Source organism: Idiotropiscis lumnitzeri, chromosome 1 (genome assembly GCF_059441095.1).
Source record: "Idiotropiscis lumnitzeri isolate Australia: NSW breed Sydney's pygmy pipehorse chromosome 1, RoL_Ilum_1.0, whole genome shotgun sequence".
Lineage (NCBI taxonomy): Eukaryota > Metazoa > Chordata > Actinopteri > Syngnathiformes > Syngnathidae > Idiotropiscis > Idiotropiscis lumnitzeri.
The window spans coordinates 34,614,972-34,635,244 of NC_142391.1; the positions used below are offsets into that span (position 1 = coordinate 34,614,972).

At 39.7% G+C, this 20,273-nt stretch overlaps 3 protein-coding genes across 7 annotated transcripts in view; 2 read left to right on the forward strand and 1 right to left on the reverse strand.

Annotated features, from left to right (window-relative positions):
• The first annotated feature begins 304 nt into the window (after window positions 1–304).
• aldh3b4 (aldehyde dehydrogenase 3 family, member B4) lies at window positions 305–5,738 on the forward strand. 2 transcript variants are annotated; one of them, XM_088297376.1, is made up of 10 exons: window positions 305–575; window positions 921–1,116; window positions 1,198–1,308; window positions 1,808–1,928; window positions 1,998–2,083; window positions 3,075–3,156; window positions 3,237–3,626; window positions 3,709–3,875; window positions 4,362–4,461; window positions 4,540–5,093. In XM_088297376.1, exons 1-10 carry the CDS (start codon window positions 343–345, stop codon window positions 4,737–4,739), a joined length of 1,686 nt encoding a protein of 561 aa, XP_088153502.1. In that variant the 5' UTR covers window positions 305–342; the 3' UTR covers window positions 4,740–5,093. The 2 variants fall into 2 exon arrangements, with proteins under 2 accessions (XP_088153502.1, XP_088153503.1); XM_088297377.1 differs by lacking the exon at window positions 305–575 and adding an exon at window positions 647–837 and having other exon boundaries at window positions 4,540–5,738.
• On the reverse strand, window positions 5,041–6,530 carry mmab (metabolism of cobalamin associated B). The gene is made up of 9 exons (XM_088297378.1): window positions 6,392–6,530; window positions 6,142–6,200; window positions 5,971–6,064; window positions 5,840–5,897; window positions 5,700–5,772; window positions 5,526–5,623; window positions 5,378–5,442; window positions 5,241–5,300; window positions 5,041–5,160 (listed from the first exon to the last, which is right to left on the reverse strand). The coding sequence occupies exons 1-9, from the start codon at window positions 6,505–6,507 to the stop codon at window positions 5,076–5,078; spliced, it is 708 nt and encodes a 235-aa protein (XP_088153504.1). The 5' UTR covers window positions 6,508–6,530; the 3' UTR covers window positions 5,041–5,075.
• Window positions 6,531–6,649: 119 nt separating this feature from the next.
• The window catches only part of mvk (mevalonate kinase), a 47,808-nt gene continuing 34,184 nt past the window's right edge, over window positions 6,650–20,273 (forward strand). The window contains exons 1-10 of one of the 4 annotated variants that reach the window (XM_088297381.1): window positions 6,653–6,994; window positions 7,157–7,304; window positions 8,023–8,167; window positions 9,575–9,730; window positions 10,163–10,266; window positions 10,422–10,467; window positions 10,626–10,716; window positions 11,054–11,173; window positions 11,435–11,588; window positions 12,254–12,982. In XM_088297381.1, the coding sequence (XP_088153507.1) occupies window positions 6,917–6,994; window positions 7,157–7,304; window positions 8,023–8,167; window positions 9,575–9,730; window positions 10,163–10,266; window positions 10,422–10,467; window positions 10,626–10,716; window positions 11,054–11,173; window positions 11,435–11,588; window positions 12,254–12,405 (1,194 nt within the window). In that variant the 5' untranslated portion in view covers window positions 6,653–6,916 and the 3' untranslated portion in view covers window positions 12,406–12,982. Of the gene's footprint in view, window positions 6,995–7,156; window positions 7,305–8,022; window positions 8,168–9,574; window positions 9,731–10,162; window positions 10,267–10,421; window positions 10,468–10,625; window positions 10,717–11,053; window positions 11,174–11,434; window positions 11,589–12,253; window positions 12,983–20,273 lie in introns of those variants that run through there. The other 3 variants (XM_088297380.1, XM_088297382.1, XM_088297383.1) reach the window with 3 other exon arrangements.

The following is a 20,273-nucleotide window of genomic DNA, read 5'->3' on the forward strand; positions in this document are numbered from 1 at the left end:
TTGTTTTCACAAGATGAAGTCAGTCATTGATTTAAAAATGATGTCAAGAAGGATAGAAATGTAATCCACTTTAAGTGCACGTCCAACCCCAAAGATATTGTTCGACTATTCATGTGAGACTCAACTTGTCTTAAAAGTGTCTTTCGAGTTGACTGCAGTATGGAATGTGTATAAAGAGTGATTCTTATGTCAAATATGTCCATGTATGTAAGATACGTTTTCTTCATATGTTAAATCATGCACACTGGTGTTCCATAAACTATTTGCTCCAAAGTCACAAAGTGTTTCCCTCCCCCCTTTCATAAGTCAATCAAATCATGCCTGATTGCCAACAGCTGCTTTATGAGAAAGCAACACCACATGCAAACACAACAGAATCTAAAAACAGGACGCTGTAGGATTGGGAATGAGCCTGGGAAGCTTTTCCGGTATAATGTGGATTATGCTGTGAATGCACACATCCTCCTCAGTCCTCCGCATTGTGGCACACTTTGTGACAGATCTTGGAAAAACAATAAAACTATGAGCAGCCAACTAAGCCCTTCTCCTTCCAGCTGGTTCAAATCGATACCAAGGTGAGTTTAAGGTTTAATTCTCAGTCGGTTTTGTTAGTGGGTGTGCAAGATGCATGTGATGCTGACCTTTTGTAGTGTGCATCACCTGACTAGCTGGAGGGCTTTGTTAGGATTTTCACTATACTCCTTGCTAGTAGGGCTTTTACTTCACAAGCTTACCAGTTAGAATGAGGAAGTCCAGCACTGGAGCGCTTACTAGGATAGAAATGAGTGCAAAGGCTTGCGCTGCATGTCAAAGGAATGGCCGTTTAACATGCAGAAGGTAGACTGGATCACGACAGCCGGAAGGTTGTGTTGACTTTGAAGAGCGATGTTGAGATAATATCTGTCTTTTGGATGTTGAAGGACCCGGCTAGGGGAGCCATGCTTGAAGACGTACCCTCTGCAGTATGAGGATCTTCTTAAGAGAGCCCGGGTGTCCTTCCAGGCAAGGCGCAGCATCAAGGAGAACTTCAGGCTGGCCCAGCTGGAGGCTGTGGTGCGAATGATGGAGGAACATGAGTGCGACTTTGTGGACGCTCTTGGAAGGGATCTTCACAAGGTGAGGGATTGTGATTTATTTATTAAATGAGAATTTACTTTGAATTCTTTTTTATTCTTAAAATCCCCTGTCTTGCACTAGCCACGATTCGAGACTGTTGTGTCAGAGTTGATACCGGTTAAAAATGAGGCTCTTCATGCCATCGGCAACCTCAAAAAGTGGATGCAGCCTCAGCAGGTGGAAAGAAACCTGGTGAGTCTGTTTTGCTATTATGAAAACCTTATTGGGATTACAAATGATTTACACAACCTTTTGGGGGGGAACATTCCATCAGATTGTTACAAAGAGTTGCATTCTTTTGTCAAAGAAGATTAACATGTAAATTGCCTTGCACGGTTGAAGGCTGAAAGTGCGTTTTCCTCTCATGTGAACTGATTGGGATGTCTGATAACTTTGAACTGTCAGCAAAGTTAATGTGAACATCTTCACTTCCATAAAATGGAAAATATCTGATCTGTTGTTTTGATATTTTTAAAGGTTGAAGTGGGCATGAGTAGAGTCCGTATATATTTTGAGTAGAACTGATCATTTTCAGACATTATTTATTTTTAACACTCATAAAAGCACTGTTAAGCTTTTCTGTTTTTGTTTTGACTCATGTTAACTGTTTCTGACTGTTTGAACTGATTGACTCATTGCCTCTTAAGTTCCAATTTTAATGACCAACTTTGACCATGTCCACTTGTCTCAGTCCGCCACACTGGATGAGTGTCTTGTGGTAAACGAGCCCCTGGGTGTCGTGTTTATCATGGGGACCTGGTGCAGTCCAGTCCAAATGTGCCTTGTGCCACTGGTGGGAGCGATTGCAGCAGGTACAGCCGTGCTTGACACATTCAAGAGTATTATATTTTATAAGTACACGTGATTTATTTGTCGTCTAGGTAACTGTGCCATCATCAGCCCTTCTGTGTGCACAGCTCACACAGCAGCGCTTCTCCATCGCCTCATCCCTTCCTACTTGGACAATGTGAGTAGTAGAAGTCACAGCACCGCATGACACTCTGTCCGTGTTTTAGTGTCTTTTTTTGGTTGTTGTTGATATTGTTGTTTACGTGACTTTTTTATTTTGTGTTAATTGTTTAATGTACGACACTGTTTTTTGTTGTATTCTAGAAATAATTTAATGCATACAGGGATATTTGTCCGCAATTGATAGCTGCAAAATCATGGTCAAATTTCTTCCTGGAATGATATTTGGGCTTAGGAATCTTTTGAAAAGACAACTGCAGATTTGTTGTAACGTGTCTAGGTAGGACTCTAATTGACTAAAGCAGAGGTGGGCAAACTTCTTGATTGGCGGGCCACAATGGGTTGTAAGATTTGACAGAGGGGCCGGACCAGGAGCAGATGGATGGAGTGACTTTAATTTGAAAGGAAAGTGAATAAAAGCATTACGACAATATAAATGTCATTGAAAAACCACAGTATTTAGAAAATAAAACATGAACAAGGTATTCATTTAATTTTTTTCAAGTTCGGCGGACTGGATTAAAACGTTAAACGGGCAACATTTGGCCCCGGGGCCGTAGTTTGCCCACGCCTGGACTAGAGACACCTAATGATGGTTGTGAAAAAATTTAATGATGCTCTGTTTTGAATGCCAATGTCAGGGAGGTATTTATTTTACGTTGCTTCATGTGGCAGTGATTCGCAGTGTGCAACTGCACTACATCATACTGAGATGTTTCTATTTTCTAATATTTTGTTTACTTTATTAAGATATGATGGCGCCAAACAAGGCGGACGACTCTGTTGTTGCAGTGTAGCTTGACACTACTGGAAAATGCAACCACATGCACGAACGTATTGCTCATTCATTTATCAGAAAAAATGATTTATTTTTGGCATCTCATCACAATACTAATACTAAACTTTTTTTTTTTTGTTTGTGTTGGAATTCAAATGATTTATAGTCCATGATGATAATGTAATTATCTACAATTCTTGTTTTCCTCAAGGAATGCTTCCATGTAATTCTTGCAGGAAGCAATGACTTGGCTGACATTGTGGAACTTAAATTTGATCATGTCTTCTTCTCTGGTAAGAAATGTGCAGAGACACAATACATCCCATTTTCGTTGGCATAGAGTATTTAATAAATATATTTTGTTAAAACCCAGGGACCCGAGAGGAAGGAATTCGAATTTCTCAAGCTGCAGCTCACTGTTTGACACCCATTACCCTTGTTCTGGGTGGAAAGAACCCGTGTTACGTAGACCAACATTGTGATGTGACCACCACAGCCCAGCGTATTGCCTGGGCCCGCTTTCACAATTCCGGCCAGAGCTTGGTTGCTCCTGACTACATCCTGTGCCATTCGGATGTAAAAACCCGCCTGGTCCAAGCACTAAAGTGCTGCCTGATGCGCTTCTATGGTTCTGATCCCAGAGAATCCAGCAGCTTTAGCCGCATGGTTAATCTGGACATCTTTAACCGTACGAAAGACTTGTTGTGGAGGTCTGGCAAGGTGGCTTTGGGTGGACAGGTGACAGAGGCGGAAAAGTATATTGGTGAGAGCCCACACAAAAAATTAGAACCGGATGTCAACAAAAAAATATTTGACTGAACTGCTTTTTTTTGTTCTGTCTAAAGCACCAACCATTTTGACCGAAGTAGATGAATCTGACCCGGTTATGCAACAAGATATTTTTGGCCCAGTGCTTCCAGTTCTCTCTGTAAACGGTGTGGATGAGACGATTGCCTTCATCAACAAACAAGAGAAGCCCCTCTGCGTATATGTGTATTCCAACAACAGCAAGGTATGAGGCGGAACTAGAGCATAGAACTGATTTTCGGTCACCGTTATAAACAATTTTAATTTACGAGCTATTTCAAAGAAACAATACCGTATCAACTGTTATACAGTTGTTAATGTCAATAAACTAACAAAAATATGCAACGTAGAGGTGAGTTCCATCATAGATGGGTGTCATAGATATTTTGTTTTTGAGTCATATATAATACTTATTTTAAAGGTGTAAAAAATACACACGTACATTTAAAGTGCAGTAACCATCCCATTCATTAAAAAGAAAAAAAACATATTTTGAATTCTATGACAAATTAAAAATAAGATTTGTCTGACATTTCTTAAAAAAAATAAAAAATCTTAAATCCTCCCATTTGAGAAACACTGTTTTAATGCTCTGGACTGGCGGTAACTTGAAGCTTTGTGACATTTGACTTGAGCTCATACTGTTTACACGTATGTTTCTTCTTTTTCTCCCGTGTTGCTGACAATGCAGGTGATTTCGAAAGTGATGAGTGAAACATCAAGCGGAAGTTTTTGTTCCAACGACAGCACCCTGCAGAGTTTGATGGTGACGTTGCCTTTTGGTGGAGTTGGTGAGTTATGATGAGTTGGGAAATAATCTGGCAATATATCAAATGTGACTCATTTTATTTTTTTTGGTGGTGGGGCAGGTGCCAGTGGAATTGGTTGCTACCATGGACGCTACAGCTTTGATGCATTCTCTCACAGGAAGTCATGTCTGCTAAGAAGCACACGCTTGGAATGCGTCACCTCCCTGCGCTATCCACCGTACGATGACCGCAATCTGTCCCTCATAACGTGGGGCAGCAGTCTCTCCTGGAAAAGCCAGGGCTGGTGTCAAATCCTGTGATTTGTGCCGAAGGGTCAAACTGAAACCACGTTTCTCAATATTTTGTACAAATAACATAAAATTAAACACAAAATCCAATAAGAAAGGAGGGTAAATTGTTTGAGATGAGAAGTTACCGTAGGTCTCAATCATTGCTATGGCTGAAGAATTGCAGAGGGGATAATTTCATAAATGATGCAAGTGGATGTCTGTTTTGAAAAATTGTGTATTCTCACTAAAAGCTTTATATAAGGATGAACCCAAATATAACTTTCAAGTTCATGTATAATTACAAAATATCCACATGAATGTACATCCCAAATACTGTGAAATTAAGTGTTTTATTATACACAGACATTATTCAGGTCTTTTGTAGATGATCTCCTTGTTGTTTTCTTTAAGGGCGGCATATCTGGCCACAGTGAAAAGGTAGTCGCTTAATCTGTGTGGAAAATGTTGAAGCATTAATCAAATTTATAGCATGATGTTGAAAGCACTTTCTTGTCAACTACAGTGCAGTACCTGTTTAAAAACTTAGCAACATCTGGGTCAGCCTCCCCAGAGCGCACGATTGGAGCAACGCTGTAATAGAAACACGGATAAACACGACTAGAAAGATAATATACAAATGAATATTAAAAAGGGATGTGCTAACTGACCTGCGTTCTGCTCTGCGACAGACGGTCCGAGCGATATGTAACGCTGCACTACTCTTGCCTCCAGACTGTTAGGTACAAGTGTCAAAAAAAATAAATAAATGCCAACATATGCAGACAGATAGTATGAAAGATGCTTAATTGGACTTACGGGTAAAATGAAGTTGGTTAGAGGAGGGAGTTCCTCTGTGAATGTATCAATCCAACCTTCTAAATCTTTTATTGACGTTCCAGTAAATTTGGTCCGAGCTTATAGACAGAAAATATATTTAGAACAGGAGGCATGTACTCACTTAAAACGTAAGCAACAAACACCTGTACGTACTTAGATGACTTTCTCTTGCAGATGACTGAGGAGTGGCAATATTGGAGCCAACATCTTGCAAAACACACTGTATCTGGTTGATAGAAGTTGCCATAAATCGCATTAATGCCTCTTTAAAGAAGTGAATATATAAATCTCACCTTATCCAGCTGATACGTGAACGTATGACCTTTCTCAAGGCAAAATTCTCTAGCCAAGCTGCAACATTTGATACAATGTGATCAATATAGGCAGTAAAGTGTACACTGTACAGTATTGGCACGTTTCTTACCCTATTGCAGATGATAATTCATCTGTGTTTCCTAAAGCTTCAAAAATATGATCTTCCTTTGGTCTTCTTTCTCCAGTAAATGTGCTTGAAAAACCTGCAAGGCAAAACTAAATCAAGTCAGTATGAACATCAGTGGGGTATCTATTTTTTTCAAGTTGCAAATGAAACAACCTTTGTCGCCTGTTTTGGTATAGATTTTGGGAATTCTGTTGTCTCTGTCAGTGGCGTAACTGTGAAAGTGAAATATGACCAGTGTCAATATGATCAAACACATAATTGAAGCATTCTGTTAGTCAAACTAATTGCACCCGTCTGTCACTAGATTTTCACAGCTACCTTCTCGCTCCATTCTTTCCAAAAACTAACGTTACGTAAATAACAATTAAGCGACAATGCTAATATAAAACAATTAGAATACAACCTTCTCCAAGGGAACAACGTGACCCTTTTCTGTCGCCCGTAATTTTTAACGACACTTCTTAAAACATAGCACAACATTGAAGGTTTGCGAAAAAACGTAGCCATGTTTAACAACATTACACATGTATGTCCTTCAGCGGCTTCCGTAGATCTTCATGGGCGTTCCATTTAAATCATTCGATTGGATAACACCCCGGAAGATTGGGGAAAACGCGGACAGCGATTGGTTAAAAAGACAACAAACAAAGAAGTGATCTACACTTATTGGTTATTATTGGCCGAACGTATCCTAGGCTGTAGTCCGTCATGTCAGCTGTGTGCTTAACGATACGTTAGCGGGCTGCGTCATTACTTCCCATTGAGACCCATCCTGTCAAATGTCACTTGCATCTTTACTCACTTTAGGACTCCATCGAGCCCCCATGAAAGCATTGGAGCAAGCTTGACTGCTTCGTCTCTAAAAGTGTTCGCTTTAGCTGTATGCGACGAAGATAGCTACTTGGTTTCACTGCGTTCTTGTGAAACGATGCACGTAAAGGAATGTATCGTGTCTGCTCCGGGAAAGGCAATTCTTCATGGAGAACACGCAGTTGTCCACGGAAAGGTAATTTGTCAATAAATCAAGGTACCAAAGCGTCTGTTTGGGTTTGATATCGTACAGCCGCTCCAAGCTGTCTAAAGTGTGTTCTACAAGACGTCGTCATTCAGTCCATAGTTTCAAATACTGCTGCCCAATTAATAAATAACTTGTGTTGATTTATTACAGGTCGCACTTGCTGTGAGTTTGAATCTGAGAACATACTTAAAGTTGAAAGCCACCAACACTGGCAAAGTTTGTATCAACCTCCCAAACATTGACGTCTTCCTCTGCTGGGATGCGTCCGAGTTGAAGCAGATTATGCCATGTTTGCGTGGTAAGGAATGCACCCAAAAATACAAAATTAAACAGTTCTTTATGACATTATTTAAGTTTGCATCCAAAGAGAAATGAGTGAAACAAATTGATTGACGTTCAATGCTAATATGCTGTCGTTACTGTTCGCAATCTTGTGGCACACACGTGCAGACTGCACATGTATTATTGTTAGGCCTGTGCAATTAATCCAAATTTCAGTACGACTTTAATTATCACACTCTATGATTACATTGGCACAATCGTAACAATAAATAAATAACTTGCACACAATTTGCACTTGAGAGAGCTATTGAAATTGGTTATTTAAATGTTACAACAGTTGTATAGTAAATTCATAATTGCATAGCAACTAACTTCCAATACTGTTTATTTATTTAAGAAAACCATGCTTGAATTAATTCATCTGTACTTTTTTAAAAATGTTTAAAATAAGACATTTAAAAAAAAATAATGTTTTATACATTTTAATTAGTCCAAAATATGTCACATAATTATAGTATTTCAAAGAATTTTTAATTATTCACGTCTAAACATTTTCTGGTTTTGTACCCAAAAAATAAGTGATCGTTTGAATAATCGTCATTTCAGTTATTACTCAAATAATCGTGATCATTTTTTAGTCATTATCGAGCGGTGATAATTATTGTCACTTTGTGAACACTATTGTATCTTACTATTGTTGTTGGGCGTCTGAGTTTTGTTGTTTTCTTTAACAGGTAAGCAGGAAGAAGTAAAGCATCTAGATCCTGAACTTGTGAAGAGATTAAGTGAATTTGTTGGTGTAGCAAATGGAAATTTGGATACAAGCGACATAGCCACCTTGGCATTCCTCTACATCTACCTCTCCCTGTTCGGATCAGGGTATGATGCATTTATTTTTAATCAAACATTTTTGGATCCTCAAACTAGATCTGCTCTGTCTGGCTAGAACAGACCCAATAATAATGATTAAAAAAAATACTCATATGGGAGATTGTCTAATGCAGATGAGCCAGGTGTTTCAGTCTCTCATGATTTTGGTATGAGCAGTTGGTTGTTACAGATTAATCAAAAATATTCCGGAGATGACATTTGGCAGGCTGAGTTCATTAGTTGGGCCTTTGTTATAATCATATTGGAATTTACAATAGTTGATCATCCATCATACATGTTAATTTAACAGTTCATATCGCCGCTGTCAAGGCGGAATCCTTGTACCTCTCAAATCATCACTTTTCAGCAGACCCCAAAAATTTCATTTTGTTCAACCATTAACATTGTATTATTAAAGAGAGTAAGCCTTAAGATTGGTTAGTAATTTGTAAAAAATAAAATGAATAAATAAATAATAAATGAATAAATAAATAGATACATAAATAAAATAACACCAACACTGAAATTGACCAAATTGCCATGGGAGGTTTCAGTACAATGCCTGCAATACATACATGCATACTAAAAAAAAACTGTTGTTTGGAGCCTTTTTGTGGCAACTGTTTGTAATTAACATACAGTGTGTGTTGGACAGTGCAATTGCTTTGTAGAAATAACTCTTGATTGTGAAATCTGATTCCCTTGGCCTACTATTCCCGCATTCACAATTTACACAGTTGCTGTCTGACACCAGACTTTATTGCTGATTCTGATACTGAGTCTGGAATATTGGCGGATCACCCTTGTCCTTTGATTTCTTGTCATTGCTTCATATGCAAGAAGAGTGACCTGGAAAGAAGATGGGAAATCTTGTCTTTTACAGGCTGTGTAAAACAACTAGTGAGAGAACTGAAATCAGTTCTTGTGTTTGCTGTAAGTCAAAGCTGTAAATATTGATGACACCAGTAGAGGTCGACCAGATAACAAGTGCATTGTTTCCTGGAGGATGCTTTATTTTCATCTTTCACTTTTACGAGACTTTAAAAATGTCCATCTGCCACCATAAAAATGTGATAAAAATGTAGACGGCATTGCAAGATAATCCAAAAAGATAGCACTAGAGACGCGCTTTTGAGTTTCAGGTCATCAAGAGCTTTAATTGCCGTTGGCTCATAGCTAGCGCGTGATGGCTTCCAATAGATTGAGCTTCAATGAAAGTCTGGCTTGAAACCACAAGACCGGCAATAAGCCAGGGTGTGTTTTTCTCCCGAGACAAAAGTTGTACAATTTCAATTCTATTAACACATGGCTCAAGCAGATTCGGTCAATATACTGTTTCCACTGTATGTGCCATGTCACTGTAAAAGCAGACGTTTATTCACACAAGCAATTTTCTCTTTCTCCTCCCGTTTATAGTGATCTGCCAGGCTTGACAATAACTGTGTGGTCCGAGTTGCCAACCGGAGCAGGACTGGGTTCGAGTGCTGCCTACTCTGTGTGTTTAGCAGCAGCTTTGCTTTGTGCAAGTGGAGCCATTCCCGCTCCTCTTAAAGAGGGGGAACACACTTCCAGGTAGTGACACCATATGCCAATGGAATCGTAGCGTCATACTATAATGTATAAATATATGTTTACGGTAACTAAAATAGTTAAATTAATGACAGTGTAATTCTCTATTTTGATCACTTATGTTTGCGGTAAATATAAATAAACAACAGCCATGCATGTATTAATTAAAAAAACATTTATTATTTTTACTGTGCTAATGGAGTGATAAAGTAACAAAACTATTTTGATGAAGCAAGCATTTCTAATTTATAATAATAATATTTAATATATTTATAGCAAATCAAGCCCTCGGTTAATGTTTGTATGATGTACATTTTTATTGCAGTATTGTCTTAATGTTGGACACAAAACAACCACTTTTGTGGAAATCCTAAATCCTCCCAGCGGTCTGGTATGGCCGATTATCATTATAAATAATGAGAATAATCTTTGCAGATGGTGTCAGGAGGACCTCGAGTTGATCAACAGCTGGGCCTTCCACGGCGAAATGATCATCCATGGTAATCCTTCCGGAGTGGACAACGCTGTAGGGACATGGGGTGAGGCCGGGCATATAGTATGGCGCTTATTGTGTGACACCTTTTGTGTCTCCATTGACGCTCTTTTAATGGAATCACTGGAGTATTATGTGCAACACCAGTGTTCATTATCATCAGATGATTATCTCTTTAATGACTGATTTGTTTCTGTGCAGGAGGCATGCTGAGGTTCTTGGCCGGGAGGATAATACCACTGAGCAGGTACTGGCACTGATTAAACTCCGCAGAGTGGCTTCATAAAATCACAGCACATATTTTTTTCCCAAAATTAATGTCGATGGGAATAAGTTGTCGTCTCAGCAGGGCACGTGGAGAACGAATTTAGCTCAGTCCTCTTTTTGTGTTTTGCCTACTTCCAGGGTGCCATTATTAAGAATCCTCCTCACCAACACTAAAGTACCGCGTAGCACCAAAGTACTTGTTGCCAGGGTGAAGGACAAAATTAACAAGGTACTAAATGTTTTCTCCTCCCTCCTGCATTACCTGCTGATGTTCTAATTAATATCATAGACATTTTCTTTGTATGCCACATACTCCAGAGCCTCGAGTTGAGTGCTGTCATAAAATACTGAAATTAAACTCTTAGCCAGTACCCCTGTGTGCTGTTGCCTTGGCGACAGCAGCAGGTGTGCACACTTTAGCCTAGATGTTGTTGTGGCAATGTTGTGATCAGGTGAGTCCAATTTGTTTTGATTTGTTTTTCTTTTAATGATGAGCAGTCATAACGTCTATGCAATTATACTTGCGTTAGGTTTAAACGAATGTTGATCAACTTTTCTTCCCATAGTTTCCCACTATTTTGACCTCTGTGCTGGACTCGGTCGATGCCATTTCCTGCACTTGCGAGAAAGTCCTCCTTGAGATGACGTGTGAACCCATCACAGGAGAGCACTACAATGTTTTAGAGGTATGCTGTTTAACATCTAATCTAATATGATTTCGAAACATGTATTCCTCTGTAAATCATAATACAAATAGTTTGTCAGAGATCATCTGTTGCCGCTATACAACTGTTAGTACATTTGTTTAGTATATATATGTTAAGTATATGTATGAAATTCATCATATTAAAATGTCGCTATAAGTTCATTAATTAAAGCATCACATGTCCATCACTACCACGCGATCAAAAGTGTCCTCTTTTTTTCATTTGTCATTGCACTTATAGGAGCTCATCGATATCAACCAACATCATTTGAATGTAATGGGGGTGGGGCATCCTGCCCTGGATACCCTGTGTCGGGTCACGATTGCCAGGGGTCTCCACAGCAAGTTAACAGGCGCAGGGGGAGGGGGCTGTGGCATCACTCTTCTCAGACCAGGTAGGTAGTTGTTAGTTGTCTGGAAAATTTCAGACATTTTATGATCTAGTAAATGATGTACAGTGTTCCCCTCGCAATATCGCATTTTTTTTTTTAAGCAATCGTTTTTCATGGGTTTTACTGTTACTCACTGGACTGTCCTCGTATGTGGCAAAGACAGACAGACAGGCAGAGAGAGAGACACAGTTTCTGGTGCACTTTTCAACAATTTATTGAATGTCTGAAGAATAGTAAAACACAAACGCAATTAAGTCAATCATGTTGGAGCTGCTGTCAGCCACAGCACACACTCGGACATTCATGCACAGACTTAGTGATGTCACACACTACCCGCAAAGCCCTGCCTCTTATACTTTCACTAATCACAGACGCCGCAATTTATATATAGTAGTTTGTGTCCTTTTTCCTGTTCAACGTTGTTTACAGTGTGTGTAAAAACTGTGTTTTACAAGTTTCAGTGTGTTTAAATTGTGTGGGCGTTGAAAAAAATTACATAAAATTGCCCAAAAATGTTTATATTATATGGTCTCTCTAGTTTGTCACTTTTCACCTGCCTGGAACGTATCCACCACAATGAATGCGGATTGACTATACTCTTCCCCACATTCTCATATTTTTGACTCCTCTCTCAATATCTACAATCATAACTTTTCTTTGATTTGTAGAAACAGACACCACTGTAGTCCAGACGACGATTCAGGACTTGAAAGACTGCGACTTTGACTGCTGGGAAACAAGTATTGGTGGGCCTGGCGTCCAAGTACATTCCTCCCTCTCTATAAAGGAGCATATTTTAGGAATCTTAAACCGTTATTAAGACACGACCATTGATGTGCAAGTGAATATATTAGACATTCATCAAGACTTGAGGTTTGCACAGCCGCTCCAGTGAAGCAAGAGACATTTTCAAACTGAGCAAAAATGGACTATAGGTATCTTATCCACTCATAATTGTTTGTAGTAAACTTTGTCCGCTAGATGGCGATAAAGTTCCATAAATTCCCATTTCTGGCGAGTTCGCTACTAATGATTTTGCTGAAGTGCATCACTGCACTCTTTTGATTCTACAGTATTGAAATGATCATGAACGTGACTAAGAGTTGAGTTGTACATTTTTAGTCTCCGCTAAAACAAAACTTAACATGTTTAGCACTTTTCGTACAATTTTCACTCTCCTCATTTGCCTTCCTAACATTTTTCAGCCTCAAAAACATCACATATACTACAAAGGCAGCACGTGGATGGATCTGTTTGGAATATTACCAATTTGATAAAAGGTCATCCTGGGATTTACGAGTTTTTTGAATTTCTACCCCCACCCCCCACCTTTAAATGTCATGAAGATTAAGTACTGCGGTATATGTGAATAAACGACATTTGTCACCCTCCCTTTCTTTTTGCCTGGCACCCCTTCTGTCCCCTTGGATTGTGTCATCTTTATGTTCAGCGAACATCACCGCCTCCAATCTTTGTCCCCCCCCCCTGGCAGTACACTGCACAGTTGCCCTAACCCCTGCTGGAATTTAATTACCACTGCGCTTTTCAATTGAAGCGGCATCGACAAGAGGGAGGGGGGCAAGAGCGAGACAACAGAGCATGTTTCATTTGAAGCGCCTCTCTCTGCTCTTTCATTCTCACTTTTTTCTTTTTTTTTGCTTCTGTGAGCTACAGATGTTTTTTTTTTTTTTAAATCAATGTCAATGCCTGCGTCTTTCTGCTCTGATGAATAGAATCTAAAGAGGTTGTAAGATTATTCCAGATAACACAGGAAGTGGAGCAAAGAAGGTCAAGGATACTATAGAAAATGCCAGAGTTGGAGGGATTTGATTAAAAGAAAGCGCTGTCGCAGGAGTGAGTAAATAGCAGAAAAATGCAGACTATCCAATGTTAAACAGTTTTGTTTTGTTTTTTATGCGGGCGCATCAGAATCGGGAGTGTTGAATTTATTTTATCCAAACTGAATTGAAGATTGAAATGTTAAATGTGAATGTGCTGAGTGGTCATGCTCACCAGGGGCGCTCTCCCTCTGGACCCCCAGTGGGTGGCTGGAGAGCTTGTCAGGAGCCATTAAGTTTGAATGCACGACTGGAGCTGACTGACATGTCATGTTGCTGATGGCCACCGGTTTTACTAACAGGGAGTTTGGTGTCTTCCTGCAGAGAGTGTTTACATGTGCGACTCTCCACTCACAGGCCTCACAATATGTTGTCATCTTGTATTATCCAAGACAACAGTTTAATGTTACACATTTACAGTAACTGTGCCAGAGCGGGACATAGAAATGAGCTCAGCAGGGCCCATTTTCCACAGTGCTCATGGAGACATGAAACATCAACATCATGATGTTGTGCATGATCTTCCCGGGGGTGCTTACCCTTCCGGTGAGCGGGGCGGGAAGGTTTATTGCACTGCCAAGGAACTGAGTGCATTGAGTTTAAGGGGTAAGTTATGTATTGTCCTTATTGCTCTACCCCTTGTAAAAAATCAAACATTTGCAATCTGTTATCTGTATTTAAGCTTTGCTATCCCACTATCTGGGATTGCATACATGCATGCATAAAGATTCATTTGGAATCTGTGACCTTTCAAAACAGAGCAATGTCTTCTTTGTAACCTTAGCCTATCTCACAAGCTGTGATCAATGGCGGTCTTGTTAAAGTTTCCTGTTGACCATTAAAACAGAAATTCACGGGAAAACTAGTTCAGTGGAATTGCAACTACTTCACTGAAATATGCATGAAGGAAACATAATCCAAGAGGTAGAGTTGATTGTCTTTGGAGCCATGTTGGCGAATTTACACAAATGTGCAAGATCAATAATTTATGTCAAACCAATTTTTTTGATAGGTTCAATTCGTTTTCCACAATCGTCAGAAGCTGTTTCAGATTTTCTCCAGAGAAGTAGAATTTTGTTTCATCTGCAAATAAGACCCTTTTTTGTCTTTTTGAGACACAGTAGATATCATTTATATACGGTGCAATATGAATAATTTGGGACCTCGCACATACCCCCGAGGAACCCCATGAGTAATCTTTTGTTGATTGGATTTTATGTTGAATGTCAAATGCTTTTTTAAAGATCTATGAAAATCCCAATAGTTAACTCTGCTCTCTCTCTCTCTCTTTCTCTCTCTCTCTCTCTCTCTCTCTCTCTCTCTCTCTCTCTCTATATTCAAATTTTTTTGTGGACTGTGGAAATAGTGATTTCAATAAGAGTTTTTTTTTTTTACTAATATCATGCCAATATTATTACAGTCAGTATACTTTTTTATTTTTTAGTGTTTTTACAATATTTAATACTTCATTATCATTTACAGCACTAAGGAACATAGTAGAGGAGTTGTTTTCAATGTATTAATCTATTTCAAAGATATTCCTTGGTTTGGAATTTTCTTTTGCTAGGTTGCAGCCAATATTGACAAAATATTTGTGAAATTCATTCGCTATTTCTGCATTTTGTTTTAATAACTGTATTTGTATCTTGTATAAAATATTCGGGATAGTCTATTTTTTGGACCAGTTTTTAATTGCGTGATTCAGTATTTCCCATATTTCTTGTGTGTTGTTTTTATTTTGCTCTAATAATGTATGATAATGAGCTCTTTACTTGTTCTTATAATATATACTCATTTATTTAGCGCTTAGCATAACATTGCTCTCTTTGTTCTGACTTCAAAATCATCTTAGAATGCATGACCTCTTCAAATACACATTTTTCTTCCATGGTTCTAAACATTTGATTGGTTGGATGTCAGGCACATTGCTCTCTTCTGGGCTCTCTGTGGCTTGTCCCTGTGGAGTGCATTTGTTGTAAACATCTGCAACCCTTAACACACTTTGACTCCCAGTCCCCATTCCTTTTTTTTTTGTCCATCGCAGAATTGTATCATGTCGTTGTATTGATCCAGTAATTGATTCTGTGAAGCAGGTACGTGCAACACTCTGTCATCCTTCAGTGCCACGAGCACACTTGTTTAATTGTAGACAAAAGCACCTTTCTTTCTTGTTGCCTTTGACTCATTGATTTTTTATAGCACCCTTCATCCTTCCTCTGGCTCCTTGCAGGAAAAATGCCATTGTGTCGAAGCTGGCTTGAATGTACAACTATGAAACCTGTTTTCTTTTTCTTGGAATTAGTCAGAATCGGTAGAAAAGCATCATGTAATTTTGGTTACATTCAGTCTGTTGTGCAACCCTTCAGTTTTTAATTTCAACATTTTTTTTAATTTTACAACTCAAGCAATTACAACTCTTGTACTAGAAATGAAGTTTTTTTTTTACTCTGGTTGCATTTAATAACCTGAAAGCAGTAATCCTCACATAATCTATCTCGTAAAAGCTTTTCACTGTATATATATATTTTCTAACCCTAGTCGTCAAAATGGGGTTTAGAAACTGAAAATAAAATCAGTGCACTATAGAAGATAACCATCCTAAATAAAATTTGATTTGCATTAATTTGAGAAGCAGCTCAACATTCCATCACATACTTTGAACTTGCTTTGAATTAGAGAGAGGTTCTCATCATTTCACTGGGATTGCAGCCAATTCAATGGATGAATCCATTTTACCCCCACTATTAGATGCTCAGGGAGGATGGGGGATGATCTCAAAATGTTATCACATGACGGCATGTGATTGATGGACCATTAAAACGTCAGCCTCGAGTACTTAAAGCCACTGCTTTTAGGTCGATTATATCATGGCGTAAATGGATTTACAAAAACGGTTAGAAACAAATATTCCCATCTCCAGTTATTTGCACTCGCATTGTAATGGATGTTCTCGCTTGTCCGTCTCACGTTTCTGCATTTTTCTTCCCTTCACCACCACTTTGTCTGTGGTCCTCTGCCGTCATGTAATTACAACAGGACAGGTAGGAGTGTTCATATTTCAGCTGCTGCATGCAAGATAACATCTAATAATCCAAAAGCGTTGCAAAACTGGTATCTCGTCACTCATGCATTATGAATGAGCTGCTGATTGCTTTCTTGCATAGATTAGCAATCATTTCACAGAAAATGTTTCATAAAACGTGCTCGGGGGGTTGTGTCTTTTTTCAGGAGTTGAGGTGACACATCACACTTCTTTGCGCGAGATAACTCAGATCAGGTAATCGCACTTCTCCCCTTGCCCCACTACTCCTTTTTCTTTGCCCGTTTACAGTCCTTCCCTTTGCATATCATCACGGGGGTGATAAGTGTGATTTTTAGCCCACTTTGCGTCTGATTGCTCACTTAGTAAATGTATTCAGCTGCTGCTGTGTTATTGTGCTTTGAGCGAAGGAGCAACAAAGTCAAAGGTTGTGCGTTTGCACCAAAGTAAACATACTGTAAGCAAGCAAGAAGTGCTGAAGTGCCTCAATATGCTCTCAGCAGTGATCTCTGCATGTGGCAGAATTCTAGAATTCAAAACCATGAAAATTACAATGAAACCTTAAAGGGGAAGTTTGCCCCCAAATGTTGTTTACGGCCCCTATTAGTCTAAACATGGCATTGTGATTAATATTGCTTTTCTGGATTTGAATTTGAATAAGCAGCAACTTTTTTTTTCATATCAGGGGGCCTTTTGCCACTTGCTGAAAAAAAATGACATCGCCGTTGCTGAGGTAACAACTGATCACGACTCATCTGTTTTCTGAGTTTGGTCATGTGGTGACGTTGGCAAGATGATTGGACTTTTAATCTTTATGCTAATGATGAAGAGGACAGTTGTCATTTGTTTCGCTATAAACCGAGCCAGTGGTTCTCCACCAGACCGAGTGATTGAAACATGTGCTAACTCCCGTTTAGCACGAGTCTGAAAGGGATTTTTTTAATCCATGGTTTTGCACAAGCTTGAAACCTGCTTGTGACATGCACATGTGTGACTTACTCCCACAGAAAACGTTAGCAGCTCATTCGATTCTTTAACGCGCTCAAGCTTCAGATCATGTCGGGTGAATTAGGTATAAGTAAGAATGCGTAATTGCGCACGTCTCCGTCGCATGTCCCTTTGTAAACCCTGGCCTCTGCCCCCTCCCCCAGATGGGCGGCCGATCAGCCGAAGCCCTGTGGAGGTTGCTGCCCTCTGCCTGACAGCTTGTCACCAAGCCATGGCGGGGATGTTTTTTTTTTCCTGCAGGAGATGGTGTCTGATTGGGAGCAGTGTGTGAATAGCCCTGTCACACCCGATAAGGCAGCAAGACGACCTGTGACGGGGACATATGGCATGTTTGACAGGGAGAGAGGGCACGAATTGCACTGAATGATAAAATGGTGTTTTTTCCCCTTTGGCAATGTCATGCTTTCAGGCAAGCGTGGGGACCATCGTTCACTCAAGCGTCTGACTCCAGCCTCCTTGTGACATCTCCTTCAAGGTTTTGGTTTTCCCGAGCCAGTTCTGACATGGCAAGACTCTTCAACTCGCAGCTGCTCTGTTAGCATGTCGACGAAGAGGGCATAATTGGATATCAGTTTAGTTTAGTGATGTAGAGCAGGAAATTCAAGAGCCTGCTGGTTTGAGTTCTCTCATCCCAGTCTGTCACATGCCTGCTGATTAATATCCACACTGGCTCATCAAGATGACTCTAATTGATGGCTTCAGCCTCCTCCGGACCTCGGTTTATTTAAAGGGTCATGCCGACATGGAAAAGGAGAGGAAAGAGGAGGCTGACAAGACTGAAAAGGCGTTGGGGGAATCATTGAGTTTAACTGCACACCTCTCATCCTTCCTGTCAGCCGGTCCTGACTTGTGGTGTTGCAGTCTCGACTCCCATCCTGTCAAATGTCACTTTGTCTACTTGGGGCTGTGACAGGCGGTCCAGGTGTCACACTCAGGCTCCAGTGCTCCATCAGTCACCTCTGCTCTGCTTCCCATAGGCTCACAGTCCAATACCCTCCTCTCAAAAACTCCCGTGGGACTCCCCCTGTGGAGTTAATTCTCTGTCCACTGGGCCAGAACTTTGTCTCTCCGTATTTGAGCGACAGTGGAACCTCCAAAGTTGAACACATTCTGTTCTGTCAAGATTGTTCAATTGCAACATTTCTCAAAGAGATCAATTGCGGTGTATGCTTTATAATCAATACCAATGTTTAACTTTCGCCATCATAAAACTTTTGAAGTGCACACAATGTTTTAAGTAACATCCTTAATTGTCTTACATGTGTAAATACAAGTCAACCTTTACGTTATCCACCTCATTCCTACATCCTACGTGAATTATGTGCGCGAGTTCTGGTATCAACCAAAGTGTTTGCGTGACTCCGCTCCTATGACAGATGCTGACATTACGTGAAAACACCAGTTGTTGCAGTTTATAAGGGAAAACATTTCAATCCAGCTCCCTGATAATGTAGCGTGGTAGGAGAACGACATAAAAAATTGTCCAGCCACAACGTACAGCCTCATGTTTTGCTACTTTCTAAACTCTATTGCTTCATATGTGAGGCAATGTGCAATCTCAAAAGCTCTGAGGCGTGTCAGTGCCCAGACAGTAATAAAATTGGTTATGTTCGGGTTAAAAGCAGTTGGACACTGTCTTATGTAACTTAAAGCAGATATAGGAGCTAGCCTAACCTACGACGTCCTCATGCATGATAACCAAGACAGTCTCCCGGTTAATGTAAAAATGTTTTACGTCACCTGAAGTCATAAAACTGATCAATCTTCACCAAAATTGGTGTGAACATCTCTACTTGTGTCAACTTCAACCGCTGCTAATATTTGAACAATCGCATGAATATTTTGGATTTTATAAGTCTTCCTCTTCATCTGAATTCACTACAGCTTAATGAGAAAAACAGTTACTCCCCATAAAATCCAAACTAGTGTCGTGATTGTGGTAATTTCACAGGTGTTGTGTCTTCCATGCACATAAAAATCTACAGGATGTTGATTACAGCTCTATTCTGGTTGTCATTAGATTCTGGTACATGTGTGAGTTAAGGTCAACATGTTAATTGACAAGCAATCAGAAATGGTGGTGCTAATATAACAAAGCATTAGGTCTACATTTATAATCAAATAACTTTTCTAATAACTGTGCATCAAATGTCCAATAAATTCACAATAAAATGCTTTTACATGTCTTCATTTTGAGTTGACCTTACCTTAAGTGTTGTCCAGGCTTATGAATTTTGTGCCTCTTTGACACTGTTTCAAGTTGAGCAACACTTCACTCAGTGTCACCCATTTTTTTTCTTCACCATTCCATCAATAATGCTTGAGTGGTAGGGTGTCCCATCACACTCTTTGTATTTATTTAGAATACTAAAAGCGCAGCCAGCCTTGCAGCATGTGATGACCTCAGCGTGAGCTCATCATGCTGCAGAGACGAGAGGCGGTCATTAGCGCTCACGCGCACTCTCACTGTGTGTTGACTGTTTCTAAATCAGCTGGTAGGGTCTTTGTTCTGTAGGGGAACATTTTTCAAGCAGCCATTTCGTGGATTTAGGCTTGTTGAGATGATATTTATAGGAAAAGCGGCCTCTCCAACAACATTCATAAATATGCAATCAAGTGTTGTTAAACACCAGAACTGCAAAAGTGGTCATGATTGCACTTAAAGGAACATTGTTGCGGTGGGAATTTGAAAAAATGACAAAGACCATCAAGTCTTTCATTAGTTGAAGAAATCAGTGACCAATTGAACAAAAAAAAAAAAAACGTGACAGAATAGAACCGGCATCACCAAATGGCGGACCA